At 37.2% G+C, this 22,366-nt stretch overlaps 1 protein-coding gene across 9 annotated transcripts in view; it reads left to right on the forward strand.

Annotated features, from left to right (window-relative positions):
- The window catches only part of tjp1a (tight junction protein 1a), an 88,678-nt gene that overhangs the window by 19,381 nt on the left and 46,931 nt on the right, over positions 1-22,366 (forward strand). The window contains exon 1 of one of the 9 annotated variants that reach the window (XM_043243554.1): positions 20,178-20,667. The exons of 7 other annotated variants lie outside the window; for them this stretch is intronic. In XM_043243554.1, the coding sequence (XP_043099489.1) occupies positions 20,641-20,667 (27 nt within the window). In that variant the 5' untranslated portion in view covers positions 20,178-20,640. Of the gene's footprint in view, positions 1-20,177; positions 20,668-22,366 lie in introns of those variants that run through there. One more of the 9 variants, XM_043243555.1, reaches the window with a different exon arrangement.

Genomic DNA, 22,366 nt, shown 5'->3' on the forward strand with positions numbered 1-22,366 from the left:
TGAATGAAACGCGAGCTGTAGATGTAGCAAATATTTTGAGGTTTGTTGTTTTAATTGTGTTTATTTATTTATTTGTTTGACTTTCCTCAGCATTATGACTAAAATCTTTGCTCATCGTTATTTTCCCCCTTGAATTTTAGCATGGATTTCCAGGTCATATTTCAACTCAAAAGCTAAATAAATCAATCCATTCAGATTCATGATATTCTGTTTATATTTATAATTTGATTATTTCTCAGTTTTGATTGTTTTAAACAGTTTAATTTAATTGTTTATTGTTTTGTCTTTTTTATTAGTTTTTTATTTTTCGGTTTTAATTTATTTGGTTATAGTTATTTGATTATTTCAATTATACGACTATATAAAAACAACTATACAAAAGGATAAATGTTGCTTAACTACAGCTGAATTTGAATTGAATGAAAATGTGTTTTACTTTATGGTTAAAGGCTATTTTAGGGTCATTAATAATTTTTGTATTGTGACATTGTTTTATTGACAATCGATAACATTTTTCAAGCAAATTCTCTGTACTTTATTATGTCTGGGTATATTTTTCTCATTACTGTAACAGAGAAAATGTTTATGTAAATAAGCATTATTATTATCACAAATTTCTTAGCTTTTTTGCATTATGGTAATGAGAATTGGGGAATAAAAAATAATTGGGTGTAAAATATGCTTTACCTTCTTTGCTAAAAAAAAAGTCTTTGAATCTATTGTGAAATGAGGACAATCTTAACTTTCTTTCCTCTTTCTTTCTTTCTTTCTTTTTTTCTTAACAATTTGTCCCATAAATTATTATTCCAAAGAAAGCAAACTGCTATTAACTCATCAAAACTTTAATCTGTTGTGGTATTCTTTTTGATTTCCAGAAGCATGGGGTTTCCTGTTTCATGCTCATGAGAGCTGACCACAGCACGAGAGAGATAAAAGAGGGCGATGATACTTGAGAAAAGTGACCTAATTAAGGAAGATCATTTGGCATGTATTCTATTTCTGTCATTGGTTTTATAAACATCAGTGTGAATCATTTTGCACTCGGAAACGTAGAAGCAGCGCAGATCATTTTCCTGCGACATCATCTATTAACCATGTGGGTGTTGTTCATGCAGTACTGTATGTGCTCCGTTGGTATTAGTGTTCATGATCAAACAGTGTTTTTTGTCTGTCTGGAGCTGTGTGTTTTGTACCCAGCGCAGCCCTGCACCCTCGGGCTTGATTCATCATGGTCCATCCCCTCTGCTGTGCCCCATTAGGATCAGAGCTGCTATTTCTGTCCTCTACCTGTGGCGGGATGCTCCCTGCATTGCCTTCATGCCTCCTCGGCCAAATTCCATTAAATAAGGAAAGGGTTTGTCTAAGGTCCCTTTCTGACAGAATGCTCTGGAGGAGTTTAAAGGAAGGGATGGGGTCTAATGGAAACCTTTTAAAGAGGCTGAGCCGAGCTGACCAGTGGGCTGCTGTCTGGAGCTACTTCAGTCAGTAAATACACTGGCCGCTGTCCTGTGATCTCCTGCCAGAGCTCGTCATTGTGTGTGTGTGTCTGTGAGAGAGAGAGAGAGAGAGAGAGAGAGAAAGAGAGACAGAGCGAGTTAGACACAGAAAGAGGTGTAGGAGGAGATTTCAGCAAAGGAACACAAAATAAAACAGACGAAGAGAGATTGCTCTTCCAAGCCATATAGAGTCAAGCAGATATTGACTGTTCCCTTAAGCATGAGCTCAAGCAATTATGTGGAAAAATATGCTGTCACATTGAAGGTCACAGGTCATCCGATGCTGTGGCATTTTCCGCTTCACTTATTATTGGCCAGATTTATGGCCCTTAGTTTGATTAATCGATTAACTGATGCTCAGATCATTTAAGTTAAAAGACTCCATCATGATTCATTTGAGTCTGATTTACACTGCATTTAGTGCTTAGCAATCTTTTTGCTCATTTTTTGGGCCAAAACTGGATGCATTTTTAATGAATATTAAATACACTCTCACAGAAACAAGGTTGCGATCATGCTTGGAGACTTAGAATTGACCAGAGGTTTAAATTAACCCAACATCGAGAGTCAAATGAGGGTTAAAAATGATATTTTGTGAGTAAATGCTTGCAGAATGACTCAATTCGATCAAAGCGGCATGTTATGTGTGTAATGTTATATTTGCATGAATTACTCAATTATGAAAAGTGGTCTAAGATGGAAGGTTACAGCTTTATGACTTAAAGATATAATTCATCCCAAGAAATTACAAATATAACAATTTATTTTTGAATATAATGACTTGCATTATATAGACAAAATTCTTTAAAATATTTTTCCACAGAAAAAATACATTTATACAGGTTTAGAGTGACATGGGGATAATATAATGATAACAGAATTTTCATTTTTTTAGAGGAACTGTCCCTTCAAACTGCGCCTTTCCATCTTTTACACACTAAAAATAATCAATTAAAATACACTTGCGTTTAGTTTGAAAATGTCAACTCTCAGATATGTTTTCATGCCATTCTAACCATACGATTCATCTGATTTGCTTGATGTAATATTTTCCTTAAACACGATAAAACATAAATGTTGTGCATTACATATTTGTTAAATGTTAAACAATAAACTATAAATGCCACAAAACAACCTTCAGTTAGACATAATGCAATGCTTTTGTGGACACAATTCTCAAATTGGCTGTCTTTTTCATAGTCTCCTGCAGAGGGCAGAGTTTTACCACATTCTCTAACAACACTCTTAAACTGTTGATACCACGCTGCACATAGCATACTATCATATCATACAAATATGAGTTAAAACACATTCCTCTACTCCAGCTCACTGTGCTACATTTGAGCGCAGTGATGTCTTTTGATCTGTTTGGGGTTGCCTTGAGAGCAACACTCAATAAAGAAGAGCATGTTAATTTGATTAGGCCTGCCATGCTGTGTGGAGCACAGCGCTTTAAATCAGTGTGAAAGTGCGCTTGTTCCCTGATGGGGGGACATGTAGGGGAGAAGACGTGCAGTGACGTTAATGAAGCTCGGGTGGACCTCAAAACTGAGCTTGCCCTGGAAGAGAACTTGCTAGATGATTTAATTAACTTGACTGCTGTTACAATGGAGGATGTTCTCTCTCTATATATACACTGTCGTCTCTTGTTTTCTCATAAGGAGACTTGCTGTTACAGTACGAAGAGAGGGAAATGAGAGACTGTAGTTATAGCAAATCAGAAAACGAAAAGTTCTTGTACCTGTCCATTCTGAGAAGACAATCTTTTAAAGTCATTTCACGTGGATTTACGTAGCCCGTTTAAAGCAAGCATCCAAACTGTACATTTCCGAGTAAGTGACCTTGAGCTTTATGTGCTGCAGTTTTTCAAGGTGCTTCAAAATGCTGAAATAGAGGCTCATTAATTATGATATATGAAAGAAGCAACCCCTGCATGTCACCAAACCGCAGGATGACGTGTGTGTGTATAGTTGTACGTTTTTTTTTTTTTTTTTTTCTCATGAGTCAGGCTTTCAGTGAGATTACTTTAGTAGTGAACATGATTTCGTCAATTAATGAAACAGCTTTCCTGGCATCCAGCTGCATCCAGATGTAAATAAATAAAGTTCACAGTTTATGTGGTTGTATTGCTGGTCAGCATTATAAAAGCAGAAAGTAAAATGGGAAAGTGTTAGAATGGACTCTTTCTTTTTTCAAATTCTAATTCCAAAATGTATGAAGCGGTCCACAAAAATGGTCATTCTCTGGATGGAAATATTACATGCTATATAATTTATCTCACTCAAACAAGTATCGTTCCAACAGTCACGACTTCCTCTTAATGCCTCTGGAGTGTTTGCTTCACCCGGTCTGAGGGATTAAGTGTACACTAGACGGCTCACCATGTTTTCATTCAGTAAGATATTGTTACTAGTGTACAATGAGACAATGCAGCGGTCTTTCTCTTTCATATCATAACCAGGATCATCTTCTGTGATTATTTTATTATCATTATTATTGTGTGTGTGTTTTCTCTCTTAGGTTTAGGTCTGCCATCAGTAAAACTTACAGCTTTTGTTTATTAAATTTAACAGGTGCCATTGGATTGAATTGATTGCTCTTGGAAAGGGGAAGGGGTGTAGATTTATGTAGCTGTCTGGCTCTTGTACTGTGCAGTTAATCAGTAAATGTATGATTTGCTTTCCCCCTGTCCTGGTGACGTTTGTACCAGCCTTTGCATCTCATAAAAATAGTTAGTTCCAACTTATTTTGGAGTAAATTCATCAGTTTTATCCCAACATGAAATGGATCCGTGTCTGAGATTACGTTGTTTTTGTTATCGTGAACCCTTAGTAATCACTCCCAGATGTCGTATTGTACAGTATTAGGGAGGTTTTCCTGAGATGTGTGCAAGATCTCAAAATAGAAAAAAAAGACACCCTACCACCCTGTACTGGAATATCTGAGCCTACACCCTTATCAGGAATGAAGTGTATCTTGACACCAGCAGCTGGATTCAATAAGAGAACGTCTTGCATAACAGAAATAAAGAAAAAAGTTGCAAGTGAAAGAGTAGGGACGATCCGAAGGAGAGAAAGAATCAGAGATGATAAAAGGAGAGCGTGTTGTGATAAAGTGTTGTTCTAGTGCCCAGCAGGCCAAGATGAAAGGAGAGGCTAATTAATGTTGGTGATTAAAGCTCATCCTCTCTGACCAGCTGCTTGTGAATCCACAATGCCATTGATCATCTGAGAACCCACCGGCCCGTCCAAACACACCAGAGCACTTCAGTGAACCTTTAATCCCGCTCACACATGTATGTGTGTATGCATGCTGAGAAGCATGTGTACGTGGACAGCCAGGTGTTCCTGTGCTATCTTTTCATGTGTTGCCTCAGTATAGATTAACCCATAATATATATATTCCATTCACAAATGTCCAGCTCTGCTGTGTGGGATAACTGCGCATGCGTGTATATCTGTGAAATTGCTTATGTGTGTTTTCATAGATATTGTGTCAAAAATATAACTTTTTTAGGTTTCAGAGTTAGTCTTCAGTTATACAGAGCAAATCGGTATTGAGCAGTATCTAAACTGCCTTTCCCCGCCTGACAGGATTTTGCAAAATGCTTTATGGTCCATTCATGCAGGAATGCAATTTTTATATTGAAAAACCCAAGATGCTGGGGAAAAAAAAAGGAGGTTTGTTGATATGCTTTTTTTAAGAAGTTAGATTTATTTTGACTCAGGCTCTATGTTTTCAGAATATCTGTAATATGCAAGATGCAAAGTCATCCGTTGGTTTTATCACCTTGCGTTGCATCTGCGACTTGAGATAATAAAGCACGTTTCAATACATTTGAATAATTTCGTCCTGCTTATTAATGAACATATTTTGAAAGAGATTTGCCATGACATTTAGGTACTCGATAACAGAATATTTGTTTACTTCTGTGTGTATACCGTGTATAACATTGTGTCTTATACAGAGTTTTTTTGTGAACGAGTGAGAGCATAGGTTGTGTTTTTACCTTGTGCATTTCTACAGGTGCCTTGGCCATGCAAGACCTCTTGTGTTTTTCATTTCCGCTTCCCTCTCTCTTTCTTTCCGTGGGGGTAGAATGAAGACCTCCCGTGTGCTTAGACATTCCACACAGTCTAATGAAATTAAGGGTGAGGCTTTGTGAGGAATGTGCTTTGGAATGTTTCGGTTATGGTGGCCGGTCCTCCTTCCACTCAACTAGGCCACAGTCGGAGCGGAGTCCGGGGTCCAGAATGCCCTGCTGTTTGCGCCTGTGTCCCTGTCACAGATGTGAGGAGACTCTAATTTTAGAGCGGACGGTTTTTAAATCGATACCAGCGCGCCAATCACCCGTGGTGTCATCTGAATTATGGCACAGCCTTGGTGGATGTCAGGGCGCATTTGCGATGCTGTGACGCAACTGACTCACACACACTCTCTGTATGCAGAATCTGTCTTCATTACCCATCAGGCTTCAGGGGTCAATCTATCTTTATAGTCGCTGGGCAGAATAACATGTCAATCTATAGCCGGAAGAGAAAAGACTCACTGATGTTTATACACCTTTTATTTAACTTATCAGTCACTAGACATGCATTATTTATTTCTCTACGTATTTTATTGATGTATGTGGAAGGAAGACTTTTATAAAATAGTAAACAGAAGGCAGTTTTTTTTTTGTTTTGCCTGAAACATTAATTAAGTTCCTTAGGAACTTATTCTCATGATGACCCGCATCTTTAAAACATAAACGATTTATGACTTTTAGAACAGTTCTTTGCTTTGTATCATAAAAACTGCCTCCCAAACGAGTGGAATAACATTATCAGTGTGTAATTAATTCACATGCTATGCCGCACTTCACCCCATTCCCTATCGTGAATGGATTTTCCCTTTCTTTGGCATGCATAAAATCTTTTTCAGCAGATGGGAATGCTTTCTATTCATATAAATCTCCTTTAGAAACATGTTATACATTTCCAAAGATGCTTGGAATTAAGAAAGGATTAGTCACTCTTTATGATGTGGTTAATTTAGCATTTGAATCTGTGCTGTAGAGAATGATCAAAGAGTAAAGAGAGATTTGTTGAATATCCGTTTTAAGTAATCTGAGCATTTCTCCATGCTGCTATAATAAATACAGGTCCAGTTATGCAAAACGGTTCGGCAATCTCAAATTATAATGTTGGACAATTTGAGTGCAAATTGTTTATTTTTAGTAGATGGTAATAATGTACAAGCTGCTTATTGTTATTATTATTTACACAACTACAACTGAATACTTTTAATTGTCTTATAGTATTGCAATTCTAGTACACATGGTCATGTACATAATTCTAAACTATATCTAAATATATTTAAAATGTATATCTAAATTAAGGGCTCATATAATGCTGCGTTTTATTTTCAGTGAGTATTGCTGCTGATTTATTGAGCATTTGACTAATACATTTTAACTTCGAAGGGCATATACTTTGCACTTGGCGGTATCTCCATGCTTGTGACTAATAAATAATGGAAGGGTTTAGAGACTAAGACAAAAGGCATGCTGAAAGGATGTATTACTTAAGACATCGCTGATGTCAGTGAATGGCTACAGGATACTTGAGTGTGTTTCCATCATGAAATGAAACTAGAAGGCAGAATTATGATTCTCTCTCTCTCTTAATAGCAGTGGTGTAGCTCTTTCAGTCACATTCTGCTCCCTCCCAATTCATCATGTAATTGCTCAGCAGCGCATAAGCGCTCCACCATCTGACAGTACTGCTCCACACACCAGCGTCCAGTAAGACTTTTCTTGAACTCTCACATTTAACAAAGTAAGCACGATGTGAGTACACATGCTCTTCTGCTCAAAGGACTGCATTTGCTTGATAAAAAATACAATGATATTGAAAAGTGCTGTTACAATGTAAAATAGCATTTAGCATTAAATAGCAAATTTAAATTTTGAGTTATGAGATGATGGCGAAGCTGAATTTTTAATAGCCAGTAATCCGGTCTTCAGTGTCAAATGATCTTTCAGAAATCATTCTAATATGTTGGTACTCAAAAAAAATATATATTCAAAAAATTATATTTTCAGCAATTACAAAAAATATGCTTTACATTTGCACTGTACATTTTACAGACACAGACACAGGCTTCTAGAGTTCTAGGCACTATTGAGTGGGATTTTTCCGCACCGGTGGACATGGGCTGTAAGGCTGTGTCAGTAGTTATACTCTAGGGACTGTAATGACTCAATGTCACACTTTCAGAAAAATTGCCAAAAAAGTGAAACTCCCACACAAGCAGCTGACTTTCCCTCAAGCCTCAGCTGCTGACCTTCCTCTAAGTATGAGTGTGTGAGAGAGCAGATGTGTGTGTGTGTGTGTGTGTGTGTGTGTGTGTGCGTTTTTGACAGAGACAGAAAGACTGACAGAGACCAAAAAGAAAGAAAAACAAGAAAATGGTAACTCAGATGGACACAACAACTGTCTGTTCTCCAATTATGTCTATTTCTAGATTGTTATCTATTATGATGTTACAAATTTTTGCAATTGTATATATAAATATAAATAGATATAAATGCTAAATAAACTACTTTATGATAACATACGCTACCATTCAAATGTTTAGGGCTGGTAAGAGTTTTAATTTCAAATAAAAATACGGTTCCTTTGAACTTTCTGTTGATTAATCATGAAAAATCAAATGTATCACACTGCTGAAAATCAGAGGAATAAATAATAAATAATAAATTCATAAAATGGGAAACTGTTACTTCAAAAAACATTTTTAAATGTTGACTATAACTTTTGACCAGTATAGTGTAAAATTTCTGAATTGTGAATTGTATGGAATTTCCATAGATCTCTCTTACCTTTTTTACTGACCAAACAATATTTTCTATCCTCTCACCCAACCCTAATCCTCAACTTACTCTTTTACAAAAAAAAAAACTGCTTGCATTGTTATAGATTTGGATCATAATTTTTCATATATCATTTATTATTGTCAAAAAAATGTTGGTTGGTTCCCACAGTGTCAAAATATTTTTTTGGGTTTTACTATCCTAGTGGGGACGTTTGTTTCCGACAATATAGCAAAAACAAGCACATACACACACACACACACACACACACAACCATTGTTTCTCGGTTCTCTGTATTTGAAAAAGCAATGAGCAGTGAGCTCTACATTTCAGTCATCAGACAGCATCGCTCCCTCCCCGTCTCCCTGTGTCTGGTTTAGACTGGCTTTCAGCTGGGGGATCCCTGTTCTGCTGAGCTCATCAGACTGACCCCTTTCAGAGAGACGTGGATCAACTGCTGCTGTGGTCTACAAGCAGTGAATGTGCTAAAACAGCACAGGGTAATCACTTGGCATTAGTACCTGTTGTGTAAAGCATTAGTGTTAAGAATTGACTGGTGGGACTTGTGGTCTCCCACTGAACGCTAAAGCTGATGAAGCTTGATCCTGGCACCACTACCGAGGGCAGATTACTAAGAGTGGCCTGGCTTGCACACTAACATGTCCCAGCATGCTCTGGCGCCAGCCACCATATTTCCTGTGATGGAGAAGCAGGCTGCTTTCTGAGGAACTTCCTGTTATTCTTTCAGTCTCCATTTATTAGCATAAGTCTATGTGAAGATCTATCCATCCATCCATCCATCCATCAAGTATTCACTTGCCCTGCAAAATAACGCAAAATAAATTCTGCATTTAGTAGTAATAATGTTTTTTTCTGGATAATAATAATGTTTTACAAGCTTATCTTTCTTTATCTTTTTTTACCTTTACTGTAAAAAAAGAACAATACTGTATCTATTCATTTTCTTTAAATCTGAAACATGAAATTCAGTGGTAAATTCTAAATAAAAATGCCTGTAGAAAATACCTTCATATTTAAACATTGTATTCTATTTTTACAGATTGTTGATCAAAATATCATAATTGATCTCCAAGCAAAATGACTTCATCCTGGTGAAATCTCCTCACATGCATATCTCCATCCAATCAACACCAAACAGAATAGAACCAAGTCACCAACCTGCTTTTTTTTTTGTTTTCCTTACAGTATGATATATGTCACAAAAATGTCACTTCATGTTTCATTGTGGCTTTAAATGAATGATAATTTTGAGCTAGCCAAACTCATAATCAGTAATTTGTTTGAGGTGCAGAATTTACTATGAACCATTATCACTTAGACACTCTATAATCAGTATGTCATGAACCATGAAGTGTTTGCTTTAAAGGATAAAGCACATGCGGGATGTAGTTATTTAATTAATTCACAGCCTATCGCAATTTCAATTTAATTTCAATTAATCTTGCCAATGGAGGTCATTCTGTTCCATCAGTATGGAGCCTTTATCTCGTAAAAGAGCTGTCAATCATATGGCTGTTTCTTTAAATGCTCCCTTTGTGACTGATTTCATCTTAGCTTTGACATGGAGCGATTTCCAGCAGAACTGCTGAGATAGTACCTTCAGGCCTGATCAAAGTAGGGTTTTAATCATGGCTGACTCCGGTGACATTATCAGCGCATTATTACCCCCGTTTACCATGAATCACATTACCTAGTCCTATCCCCACAGCACGAAATCAGATTTAGCGCTCACCCTCCTGCCTCACAGGCCGCTCTGATTGGAGCATAACTCAATTCAGCCCACACAGGCAGGCCCATTGCTCTCATCTGCCCACAATCACTCTTACAGTGACCTCTTTAAGGAGCAGTTCACCTGCAAAGAGGAAAATTTATAAGACCTCTCACTCTCGTTCTTCTCGATTTGGGTAATTCTTTGTAGAGCTCTGCGTGAGTGTCGAACCGAAGTAGCTCTGGGATGTCAGTGCGAAATGGATGAGGAGTCTTTAAACCACAAAATGCTCTTGGCGTTTTCGAACTCTTAACGAGCCCATCTTACCCTTGTTTCTCTTTCTTTCACTGCTTGTCTTCCCATTACTTCTCCTCATCCTATATTTTACTTGACGTGCTTAACCCAAATTTAACCTCCTCCTTAACTCTTCTGCTTATCACTGTTTCACTCCATGGTGATAAGTATACTTGCACTAACATTTGAGTATTTGGGTTCAGAGAGAATTTTTAATCAATTCTTTTAATAGCAAATCGGCATATTACATTTTCTAAAGGATTATGTGACACTGAAGAGTAAGCATGTACGGTATGTTGCACGTACATTTGTCAGGCACATGCAACTGTGCTGAGTAGACGTTTCTGACTGAAGAGCTCTGTCATTTCTCCTTCACCCTGACAGCTTTTCCCACAGGCTTCATTTGAATCCAGTTGCAATAGTATGATGAACGGCTTGACGTTAGAGCAAATCTTTTTTCTATCTATTATTAAATATATTAATCCTGTTATGAGCGCATTAGTCGATCATATTAATTTTAAAGCAGGAAACAGTATTACTCGTGCTCCAGAGAGGAACGGTGCTCTGGTCCTGTTTGCTTACATTTGCTTGAGACTTTTAACAGTTGAATGTGTGCAGAGCTCTCTCTGTCATGATGCCAGGTCTGTGTTTACTCTCTGCCTTTGGCATGCTTAATGCCCGAACGACCTCTCTTCCTGACAGAACCGGGCTCAGCCAGACCGACTTTACGATCTCTTGAACACATCGAGCTCTTCAGACTGGAAGTTTGTGTTTAATTATTTGTCTGATGAGTTTATGAATTCCCTAGTACAAACATGAATGCTGAATATTATTCATGCACTGAAAAGGTTTGCTTCAGTATAACTTCTGATGCAATTGCACTTACAAAAAAACATACATACATATAAACAGGCACTGTATACTGTTCTGTAGAGTTATGTGTGATAGGTTTTTCTGTAAAGAGCTGATAACAAAATAAGAAATCCACCCTGAAACATTTACAATGCTAATAATTAAACATGAATAGGTCATTGTGAGTAGAAATGTGTACGACTAACCATAACAATAAAAAGGCATCTCATGCCTTGCATGCTCGGAATAGCAGTTATTCAAAATTGATACTGTAAATATAATAAATAATCAAAAGTAATGACTATTTGCAAGTGAACTACTTTATTCTGTGCAGAAACCATAAAATGTTTTCTGCTGTATTCACCTCAAAAATAAATTTTGCTTGTACTTGCATGCGTCAGAGAACCTTTATCGAATATGAACTGTGGATGGCAGTGAGTTAGCCTCAGCTCTCATGCCGACTGCATCATGATTCTGTGATGTAGGCTGAGGGGCATCTGCAGTCATGTGTCATTGTTTACGTCACAGATGACCTTGACCATGTAAATCTCATTTTCCTCCCTCGCGTCTGGACATTGTGGATCTTTTCTGGGAAATCCTGAGGAGAGAAAATGAAAATGCCTAGATACATAGAGAACAGCTGCGAACAAGATATTGTCACATATGCATGAAAATATCAAATCTTCAACTGTCCCTCAGTTGAACTTTACTTTTTAAATTCAACTGCAAACTATGCTTATCTTGCAGATTTCATTTATGTGCAAACACTGCAATAACATCACAATAAGATATTCTTCATAGACAAGCTTAAAGCCTGATCCCAAACAACATGAACGGTGATGTAAAATACACGGATTGACCCGTGGTTGTCATAATAGGTAAGCCATCACAGTAGCATTTGTTGCAAATGTCTTCAGTACAGTTGGTATCCTGAACCATTTGTCAACATTCTTCTAATATACTAGGATAAAATATGTCACAGATGCTAAAAGCTTAAGGCGGGACTCACCAAACCAGTTACAACTGTTTGCATTCATGCGAGTAGCGCCTGTGAGAGTGACATTTGACCCTTAACAAGTTATAATTGAATACCGGTGAAGACTAGAGATTTACAAGAGCTGTGGACTGTGTAAAATGTGTCTTGCAGCAGCTACAGGCTAATGAAGTTACAGTGTAACCAGGGTATGGTGTGGAGGTGAGCATGTGGAACATATTGTGTACAAGAGCAGCCTTGACCTGCACGTTCTGCTTACTGATAACAATAGTTACAGAACACTAATTGTGTGTTACTTCTTGAATAGCTAGTGGGCAGCACCCCAGAATGGCAAAGATTCCAAGATTTTGTGACACGAGCTGAAAATCTGAATATGCATAGAAACCACTTAGTTAAAAACAGCATGTAAAAGAGTATGAGTTCACAGTATACAAAAAAAGTACACAGATGGCATTCTAAATTGCAAATCCATGGTTTACAGTGACAAATGTAGTATGTCTAAATGCTATTCATACTATCTATATAAAGCTATCTATATATGGTAGCAAAGCAAGCATTAAATTAAAAAGAATATTTGATTAAAAAGAATATTTGATTTTGATTTTAAATGTTGAACATGTACTGCTTTTGTGGTTCAAATGTCAAAAAAATCTGGTAGTGATTGTGATTTCAAAACTTTAAAACCAGTTGCTTTGCAAAATAGTTCAAATTTGTAATAATTTTGCACACTGTTGACATCTGCTGGTAAAACAGAACAACAGAAAGCGTTTTCTGGAAAGCTGAAACTGCATGGCTTTCTTCAGTTTGTTACACGTGCCAAAACACTCATTTAAAATTAGTACTAGTATTAGCATCTAGCACTTGGTTACATCGCTGTAAAATACTGCAGAATTGTGGTTAGGTATGTTTTGAAGCATATCATCTGGATTGAGCTGATTTAAGCTGGTCCTTAGTTGGTCCTTAGCTGGTTTAAACTGGTTGGATCTCGCTTAGAACCAGTTTAGCATCAGCTCATAACCAGCTTAAACCAGCTCATGACCAACTAAAGACCACCTTAAACCAGTTTAAACCAGCTGTGCTGCGTATTCTTCAAAGCATACCTAACCAGCATAGGCCGGTTTTTGTTTAGTTTTTTTTTCTTAAAAGAGATCTGTTTACAAAAACGATTAAAAACCAGTGCAGTGAAATACAAAGACGCAATCTGTGTTATCTGATTCATTAGCTTGCAGCATTACATATGTGCAAGAGTTAATGTTAATGTAAAAATCTAATTCAAACCTCATTCAGACCTTCATTCTAGAGCAATTTATACCAGCAGCCGCGGATTAGTATTGTTGACTGATGTACATGCTCTCCATTGTGCTGCTTAAATGACCCTTTAGGGCTTTATGTACATAAAAAGACAACTTATCACATGTAGCCCGGTTTCATTCTGCAGCAATCCTCTTATGGCTCCCTATAGAAGCAGGACTCCACACATCTGACATCTTAACTGCTGATCTCATAGAAAAGCCTCTCACTTCAATACATAAACCTGTTAAAGTGAGCCATGGGTCTCATCTCGCTGAGGCGCAGCTCTAAAAGTTACTCAATCTCCTCTCTATATGTCATGCTGAATCTAGCTATAATTCCTATGTCATATTACCTTAGAGGCCATCAGGGAAGCCTCTCAGTTCTCAGAATGTGTTTTACATTCCACAACACTGCTTTTGAATAGTTTTTCGATATAAATGTGCAAGATGGACGTATTTGACTCGTATTTGCTGCCTTTTTGCCTCGTCCTCCTCTTCTTCTTCTTCATCGTTTTATGCAAAAGTTATTTATTTTAAGATGCAGTGCCAAGCGTCACACTTTTTCATGCCATAATTTGTAAACAAAGTATACTTTAGTTTGGACACAAACACTTTCAAGTCGTTATGCTATCAAATTAAATGTGTTTCAATAGAAAAACAATCGCACAGTGATATGCAAAAATGCATTGTGTGAACAGGTACTGTATAGTCGCATCCCTGTGAGGCTGTTTGTAAGAATATTCTTCTCCTGGGACATTGACAAACAGCTACATATATCTCCCTGACAAACACTCTTGGTTATTAAGACACAGATTTCTACCCGTGAGAAACAGAAACGCACGTTTGCTTCATCACTGCGAGTGAAATAGAAGTAATGTGTTGTATAGGAGGTTTATCCTTGGGTGTTGCACATTTGGCTATATTTGGTCCTGCCATTTGGAGATTAGTGTCTTATGTCTGCCTTTATGCTGAGGAAGGAAATGGATGGGGCTACAGACATATGCGATTGGCGTCACAGTTACAATTCATTTAGCAAAGTGTGTGCTTCATGCATTATGCATGTGTTTGCTGGCCTGTTTACTTGTACATGTTCTTGGCTTCCTCTCTAGAATCCCTCTGCGGTACACATCACATTTGCGATTTGCCTGAAAATGAGTGACAATAGAAATAGGCACTATATAAAGGAAACATGCATTATGCAGTTTGTATGTTCACTACAGCAAAACACTCATCCCTCATCAAAAGTTAATTACTGCAATCTACTTCATCATGTCAATGCACTATTTCAAGAATTACAGCGACCGTCTGGCCTACTAAGAACAAAATGTCAACTTTGATGTTGCCTGCCTTTTTAGCAATCAGATATGCTTTGTGGAATTATTAAAAGAATAAGAAAAGAGCAGTTTTTGATTTTATAAATAGGCTGATCTAACCAAGTGTGTGATGTGAATTATTGAAGCACAGGGTGCGCTGAGCTCTGTCTCCCCTCATCAAAGCACGGGAAAGGTTTTGGAATGCATGGTCTATATTTACACGTGTAAATGCAGAAAAAAAATGTTTTGGACGAAAATAAAACTAAGCTGTTGTTAATGCTTTACTATAAATGTTTGTTGGAGTTTGAGAATAAGGACTGTTTGTTTGTTATGTATTTATGATTGTCATGGTACTCTGAATAAATGTCTTTGTGTGATTAAAGGAGCATTGTTTGCCATCTTGGCCACCATTCTTTGTTCATAAAACAATGGACTCTAAACAAATCACATGTCCATTTCTGAAATCTCAATCTGACATTTTAGAGTTTATTACACAGAGAAACAGTTTATTATATATATATATATATATATATATATATATATATATATATATATTTTTTCTTTTGTTTTAATTTAATTTAATTACATTTTTTTAATAAAGAGTTCAACTGTCTCTTTAAATGGCAAAAAAGGAGCAGCATCAGCCTTTTATGGTCTGGGCCTAGTCACATGAAGTTTGCTACTTCAAAAGTAGGCTTTTTGATAACTGATAAGACCAGTAGGTGTGTTGATCTGGCTGTGGCTAATAGCTCTAAACATGCACAATTGGCCATGACCCAGTGGGTTGAATGGAGGACAGCTAGTCTCTCTGGGTTGACACAGCCTGGCCTGTAACCACAGCACTTGAGGGCATGAAAAAAGCAGATATTTTCTAAATTTAGAACCAAACAATTAAGCTGCCATTTTGAAGGTCACAAAGTAGCCACTATTGTTGTTCTGTTTATTAAAAGAATCTATTCTCTTATGAAGTAATTACATTTTCAAAGGCTTTTCCCTGTATGCACACTTAATTTTGACACAGGGGGAATTTTTATTTTAAATTAACAACATGTTGCTGTATTTGATATAGTCTTTTAATGTAGAACGTAACCTTGTAATCTTGCTCGAACATGCAAGTAAAATTATACTGTGAAGTTTGGGAATGTTAGGGAAAGTTAGCTAAACCTTGACTAAAAAGGGCTCCCAGTGTAATTGCAGTGCACTTTTAATTCACCTGGTTTCACATTTAATTTTCAGTAAATCACTATTTCAGTGTCCCACTGCTCCATTCATCGAGGGTCATTCAATCTCAAAATAAACAATCTCCTGCTGCATTCCCACTGTGACCCACACCATGAACTAAAGCTCAGTTTTGTTTCCTGCCAGTGTATGATTTATGGCTGATCTGTGTGTTGGTATTTTCTGTGTGGAGTAGCTATGTTTGGGACCTCCATCAGGTTTAAACAGACAGGTCACTTGGGGCTCGGTGAACTAAAATCTAATTGTGATGCTTTGAAAGTAACGTTCCACAAGCGTCTCTTCTGAAAGGAAATGCCATGTAATTGTATGGTTTGCATGGGGTCAAAATATAAAATTAATCATACATGCCTTACTGACTAAATAATCTCAGTTTTGAAATTAGTGGTTTGCATTTGGGAGTCTTAGTTAAGTCCATTGCTTGACCTCCAGAGACACTTTAAGGCAAAGACGTTCTAGAGTAAATAAAGCCTCTAGAAACTAGATAAGGTCAATTGGTTTTTAATTCAGCACAGATGAAGACAGACAGTGAAACTGGATCATTTTCTCCTCTACTCTGTTCCTCCCTCAGGTCTCTGAGGTTCACTATGTTCTCTACGCTCTCTCTTTCCTCTAGTCCTCCCACATTAAAAACAACAATAGTGCTTCTAAACCGCACTCTCAGAGCTACAAAAGCTGTCACTGTGATGGTACTTTTTTCGAAAGCTACACTTTTGTAACTTATTTACCGCTATAGCTGGATAAAAGTACCTCAAAGGTACATATCAGTACCTAAATTGTAGATATTAGTACCTTTAGACATGTCCCAGTAACAGCTTTTGCACATTTTTACTCATGCTTTTCTCCAAAAAAGCAGAACCATCTTTAACTTTTGCTGATGAAAAGAAAATACAGAAAGTTGTGAAGTCAATATAATGTAGCCAAGAGAAGAACGAGATAAAAGAGAACACTGTATCAGATCCATCTGTTGGCAGATCCTGGCTTCAGATTAAAACATCCCTGTGTTGTTTTTGCTCAGAGGTGCAGCTCTGAGCTCTTTTTATGTTTATCTTTCTCCATGGTGCCTCATTCTACTGGACTTCTTCAGCTGGTATATAATACTGAAGCAATGCAATTGATGTAAATCAAAATTTTATAAGGCCTTTGGCATTTGCATAAATGATTTGTGGATTTGTGTTTATTCCATGAACCAACATTGTGAGGGTAACACAAACACTAAAATAATTCAACATCAACCAAACAATACATTCAATGGAACTGTACTGTAAAATTGCATGTATTGTCTTTTGCATGTGTGATCTTATATTAATTGTAAATTATATGACAATGCATGCATATACTGTGAAACCGTGTATGTATATATATATATATATATATATATATATATATATATATATATATATATATATATATATATATATGTGTGTGTGTGTATTTTTATATTTATATATTATTTTTATATTTTATAACTTATATTTTAAATATAAGTTTTCACAGTTTGATATTTATTGACCTGTTAAATATTTTTCAGCTATAAAATGTTTTGCATTAGCATTTGTTCCTTTAAAATTGTTAACATTTTTGCAATGCGAATTTTGCAGGCTAAGTGTACTTAACATATGTGCTTTTTATTTATGTTTTAATTCCTCCTACATTTATAAAATATAACATTCAGAGGAGCATTGGTGATGCAGAGCATGTGATCTGCACTTTTCACTGTCCATTAGACTCTAACTACAGGCAGGCAAGCCTACTGAGCTTTGTGTGTGTGTGTGTGTGTGTGTGTGTATGTGTACTGTATGCGTGTGTGATTTCCAAGGCCATGGGAGTGTTTTCCAAGTGCTTGCTCTTCCATGAGCACACCTGAGCTCTTCAGCTGATGCGAAGCCTCAGGTTGCTCCGTGTCGAGAGCTGTTTAGGGTAACCATGCGCGACAAAGCTGCCTTCAGTCGTGTTTGTCTGTCAGTAATTCTCTATCTCTACTCCATCAGAACCAGTTCGAGCTATAGCAGTCCTCTCCAGCTTGGGCGTACATTTCAGTCATTTACTTGGGTTTTTGAAGACATGAAAGAGATGTTCTGAGGTTTTCAGGATTTTGAGATCTGCCTGACAAACAGCATGCTGAATATCCTTATATCCTCACTGGTCGATGCGGATCGTAACATGCGATGGAGGAGGATTGAGCGATTGTCCTCGTTGGCAGTATTTATCAATCTATTTCTTTGTGTTGTTTATTTCTGTGTTGCTGAGGTTCATCCTGTGCAGATACTGTGTTTGTGTTTCAGTTTGTTTTGAGTTAAACCTTTTACAGTCATTCATTCCTTCTCCAATGCAAATATTTCAGCATCCTCGCTTGTACATTTAATTTGCTTTATCATAATTATGTTTAAATTTCATGTTTTGATGACACCAAGATTCTTGGGTAATAAATGTATAGGGTTTTTATTGCTTTGTTGGCAGAGATATTTGGTCGCTGAAAAGCTTTATCTTCTTAAATATTTGATAGCTTTGTCCTATCACTTCCTCTCCTTTCATGATTCCTGAAGCCTATAGCTATGGGAGAATGTGACCTCTTACGCCGAGTTATTTTGGGTTTAACCCTCTGGTCTGGTTTATGACAAGAATTTATCAAGCAGCCTGACTAATCCAAAATATCCCTAGCCTCTCCCCTGGACCTGTCTGTCAATCATCAAGGTATTTGTGGAATTACATCTACAAGCAGAGACCTTGTGACCATTAGCTGATATGGACTTTTAATAGAGACCGTGTTCAGTTCAGTGTAAGAATTGGTTTCCTCAGATTATTTGTGTTTTATCTTTTTGACTGTGTTTAGTGGTACACCCTTGTCTTATTAGGGATGGATTGTTTTTTTTTTTGTTTGTGTGTTATGTACATATGGCAAGTGCTGTATTGGAAATCTGGATTTTTTTTCCTCAGTTTTCAGAAATTAGTTACAAGAACTGTGGAGATCAGAGACAGTTAGCTTCTTTACATGCAGTTGGCTTGCTGCTTGTAAATTAAACCATTTAGTTTAGTCCTTTGTTTGCTAAACTTCAGGAATGCTTCAGGGACCTAAAGCATGAGCGCATTATCACTGACAACTAAATGATTGATTATGATCTTAAGGAGTGATATTTTGTACTTTAGAGAAGCTGTTTTCCTTTCATTTTTATCAGTTGCAAACATAAGTTGACATTTTACAGTGAAAACAACAGCCCATAACGCTGATTTTAAAACAATACAAACAGCATTTTAGGGCCCTGTCCTATGGGAGGAGACCCGGAAACCACAGGAAGCGGTCTGTATTGCAGCAATTATGGCCCGTTAGGTTTCCTGAGTGGTTTGTTATCGACCAAAACTTAAGTTTAAAACTACACACAATCTTAGAAGTCTAAATGAAAGTGTTAACATAATTAATTAGCCTATTCTAGGTTTTAAAGAGAATGCATATTTTGTTTCTAAGACTTTACACATTGCACATAACACTTTTTTAACAGTCACTGTATGTTTAAACAAAGATCAGAATACATAAAACAGCTAAACTTTATAATTGCAATTTTCTATTTTTATTTGAATGTTTGAATGTTATAAATCATAATAAAACCATGACTCGTTCTGGAATGCTTGGTAAGTTAATAAAATATATTTAACAGTTCAAAAAAGTGTTGTGAGAGAGAGAGAGAGAGAGAGAGAGAGAGAGAGAGAGAGAGAGAGAGAGAGAGAGAGAGAGAGAGAGAGAGAGAGAGAGAATAATTGCGTTGCATAGAAATGTTATATTTCTCCAACGTAAACTTTTAATATCAACAGCAAAGCATCGAGCAACAACTTTGATCCACTTCACCTTGCTTCCCTCTCTCCATCCCATCCGCTCCCCGGTCAAAACAGAAAGGTCAGGCACGGGGGCGTAACTTTAGTTTAAATTGTTGCATTTATCGTTTGATGTAAAATAATACCACACTTATTACACAGCACGAGAAACTAATACACTACACAGCTGCATACCCATAAAGAGTTAAAATTACATTTCTGAGATTGTGGTTATACAGCTCACACTGTCCCGGTTTCCACCCAACCACCCCCGCAGGACTGTAATGGTCCATTCCAGTCAGACATGTCATGATTGTTGCTGGGAGAGGAGAGAAGCGAGGCTCGAGCTCATCTGTTTGAAACTTCTACCGCTGTGGGACGGTTCGCATCGATATTATTAAAGTCTGCGGCGCGGGCGACTTTCGGACAGCAAGGTTTTCTCGATTCATTGTTGTTTTTTCACTTTATTAAAGAGAGAGAGACTATCAGCAAGGTATCCGCGTAGCTTCTTGAAGTTTTTGCATGTTCACGGGCAATAATAGATGATGAACTTTGGACTGCTGGATTTCAGTTGTGTTGACATGTCTTTGGGCGGTCAGAAGAAATAAACCCGCTTTGCCCGGCGCTGCGGCGGCTGCTGGGCAGGACGAAGGAGGAATATTTTGCGTGTGTGTGTGTGTGTGTGTGTGTGTGTGTGTGTGTGTGTGTTTTGGGTGTAGTTATATTCAACAACAGTAAACTTGCTACGCCGGGAGCCAGCAAGATATCAAAATGTCTGCCAAGGCTGCAATAAATAAGGTAGGAAAATACTTTACTAAAGGTACTTTTCAAAACATTTAGACGGGATACGAGTCCTGACCCATTTAATGAGCGACACATGTTGGAAAAGACTCATTCTCCACACGACTGTATCCTATTTTCCTTATAATCCACGTGAAAGGCAGAACCTTAAAGAGACAGTTCACCAACAACAATAAAGGAAAATCATCCATGCTTTGCTAACGCTCATATTATTTTAAACAACTTTAAAATTAAATGGAACAAAAAGGGGAAATGACAGGGAAATCATTTCCATTGCACGAAGAAAAGGTGTCGTGAAAGTGAATGGTGACCGAGACTGCCTTTCTGACTAACATCTCCATATTGCACGCATAATAAATACTAGATTAGATTATGTTTTGCGTGAACTGTACCTTTAAGATTCTTGGGCAACGTAGATGTGAAACGCGTTCAAAGTGAAGCTTAGGGGAGTCGCTGTGTACCTGTTGATTGTGAATGGTACTGAAATGCCCATACTTGTAATGTCAAAATGGTGTGAAATTACTGCACTTTAATTATAGTAACTACTCAAGATTAAAGACCGACTTTCTCTCGGGATAAACGATAATGCGCACACAGGGAAATCTCAACCTCAAAATAGTTTCTGTTTGTCTGAATAATGTGGGCAGGATTTTACAGGTACAGGAAACTGCTACTCGGGCCCGTGTAGATGCAGATTTAAAGCTAAATGCTTTAAATTATATACCAGATTTTGTTAAGTTATTGTATTCAACCTGCATGTTTGCTCCGGGATTGTTTACACACTGTAAGGCATGCGGTGGGAAAGGCTTGAGAGAATGAGCAGTGGTTTTGTGTGTGCTGTATCACAGAGAGTTTGCGGAGAAGTCGTTTTCGCGTGGGTTACGTGTGTAAAGTGGCTCACGAAGTACAATGGCGCACATTATGTGTGTGTGTACGTGTTTATGCTGATCTTCAGTGGGCTTCCTCTTCCACTGTACTGTGTGAGAAGCATATGAAAACACAGGAATGTGTACTGCACATACAGTCATTCAGGTTTGGTGAGTTTCTCTTGACGAAATGGTTGCGTGATGATGTAATGCCATAGTGTGTATTGACATTATATCAATTTACACCATTAACTTTATGTACATTTTGCATTAAATTAGAATTTTTGTTTAAGACCAAACAGTCATTCAAAGAACATTTTATTTAAATAACAAAATATTTTCTTGTTTTAGTCTTGCCTTTAAATCTTACTGACCAAATCTTTTAAAACGTATAAAAAAATCTATATTTATGTTACTTTAAAATAGTACTACAATAGAATTCACTTTAGGTAGAAAGTCCTTTGTTTTAATAATTAATATTTTCATAATCAGATAATGTAGTTATTATAACTGTGTATCCCAAAATAATACAAAAGCAGTAGAGGTGCATGAGAAGACACGGCTTTATTTTTCCAGGTGGAAATGTTTTATCATGTCTGTTTAAGGTGTGGATGTCTCTGGGTGACCTTGTTTTTGTGTCCTGAAGTTTTGCTCAATCTCCCCAGTGTCCTTGGTTTCTCTGTGAGATACTTTCCTGTCTATGCTGTATCTGCTGTGTTTTGTTTTGTGTCTTAGGCTTAATGTGGATGATTACTTTTTCATTAGGTATTTGGAGAAGGGGGGGGGGAGGACTCTATACTCGGTTTGGGACTGTTTGTTATTTAAAAATC

Source organism: Puntigrus tetrazona, chromosome 7, assembly GCF_018831695.1.
Source record: "Puntigrus tetrazona isolate hp1 chromosome 7, ASM1883169v1, whole genome shotgun sequence".
NCBI lineage: Eukaryota > Metazoa > Chordata > Actinopteri > Cypriniformes > Cyprinidae > Puntigrus > Puntigrus tetrazona.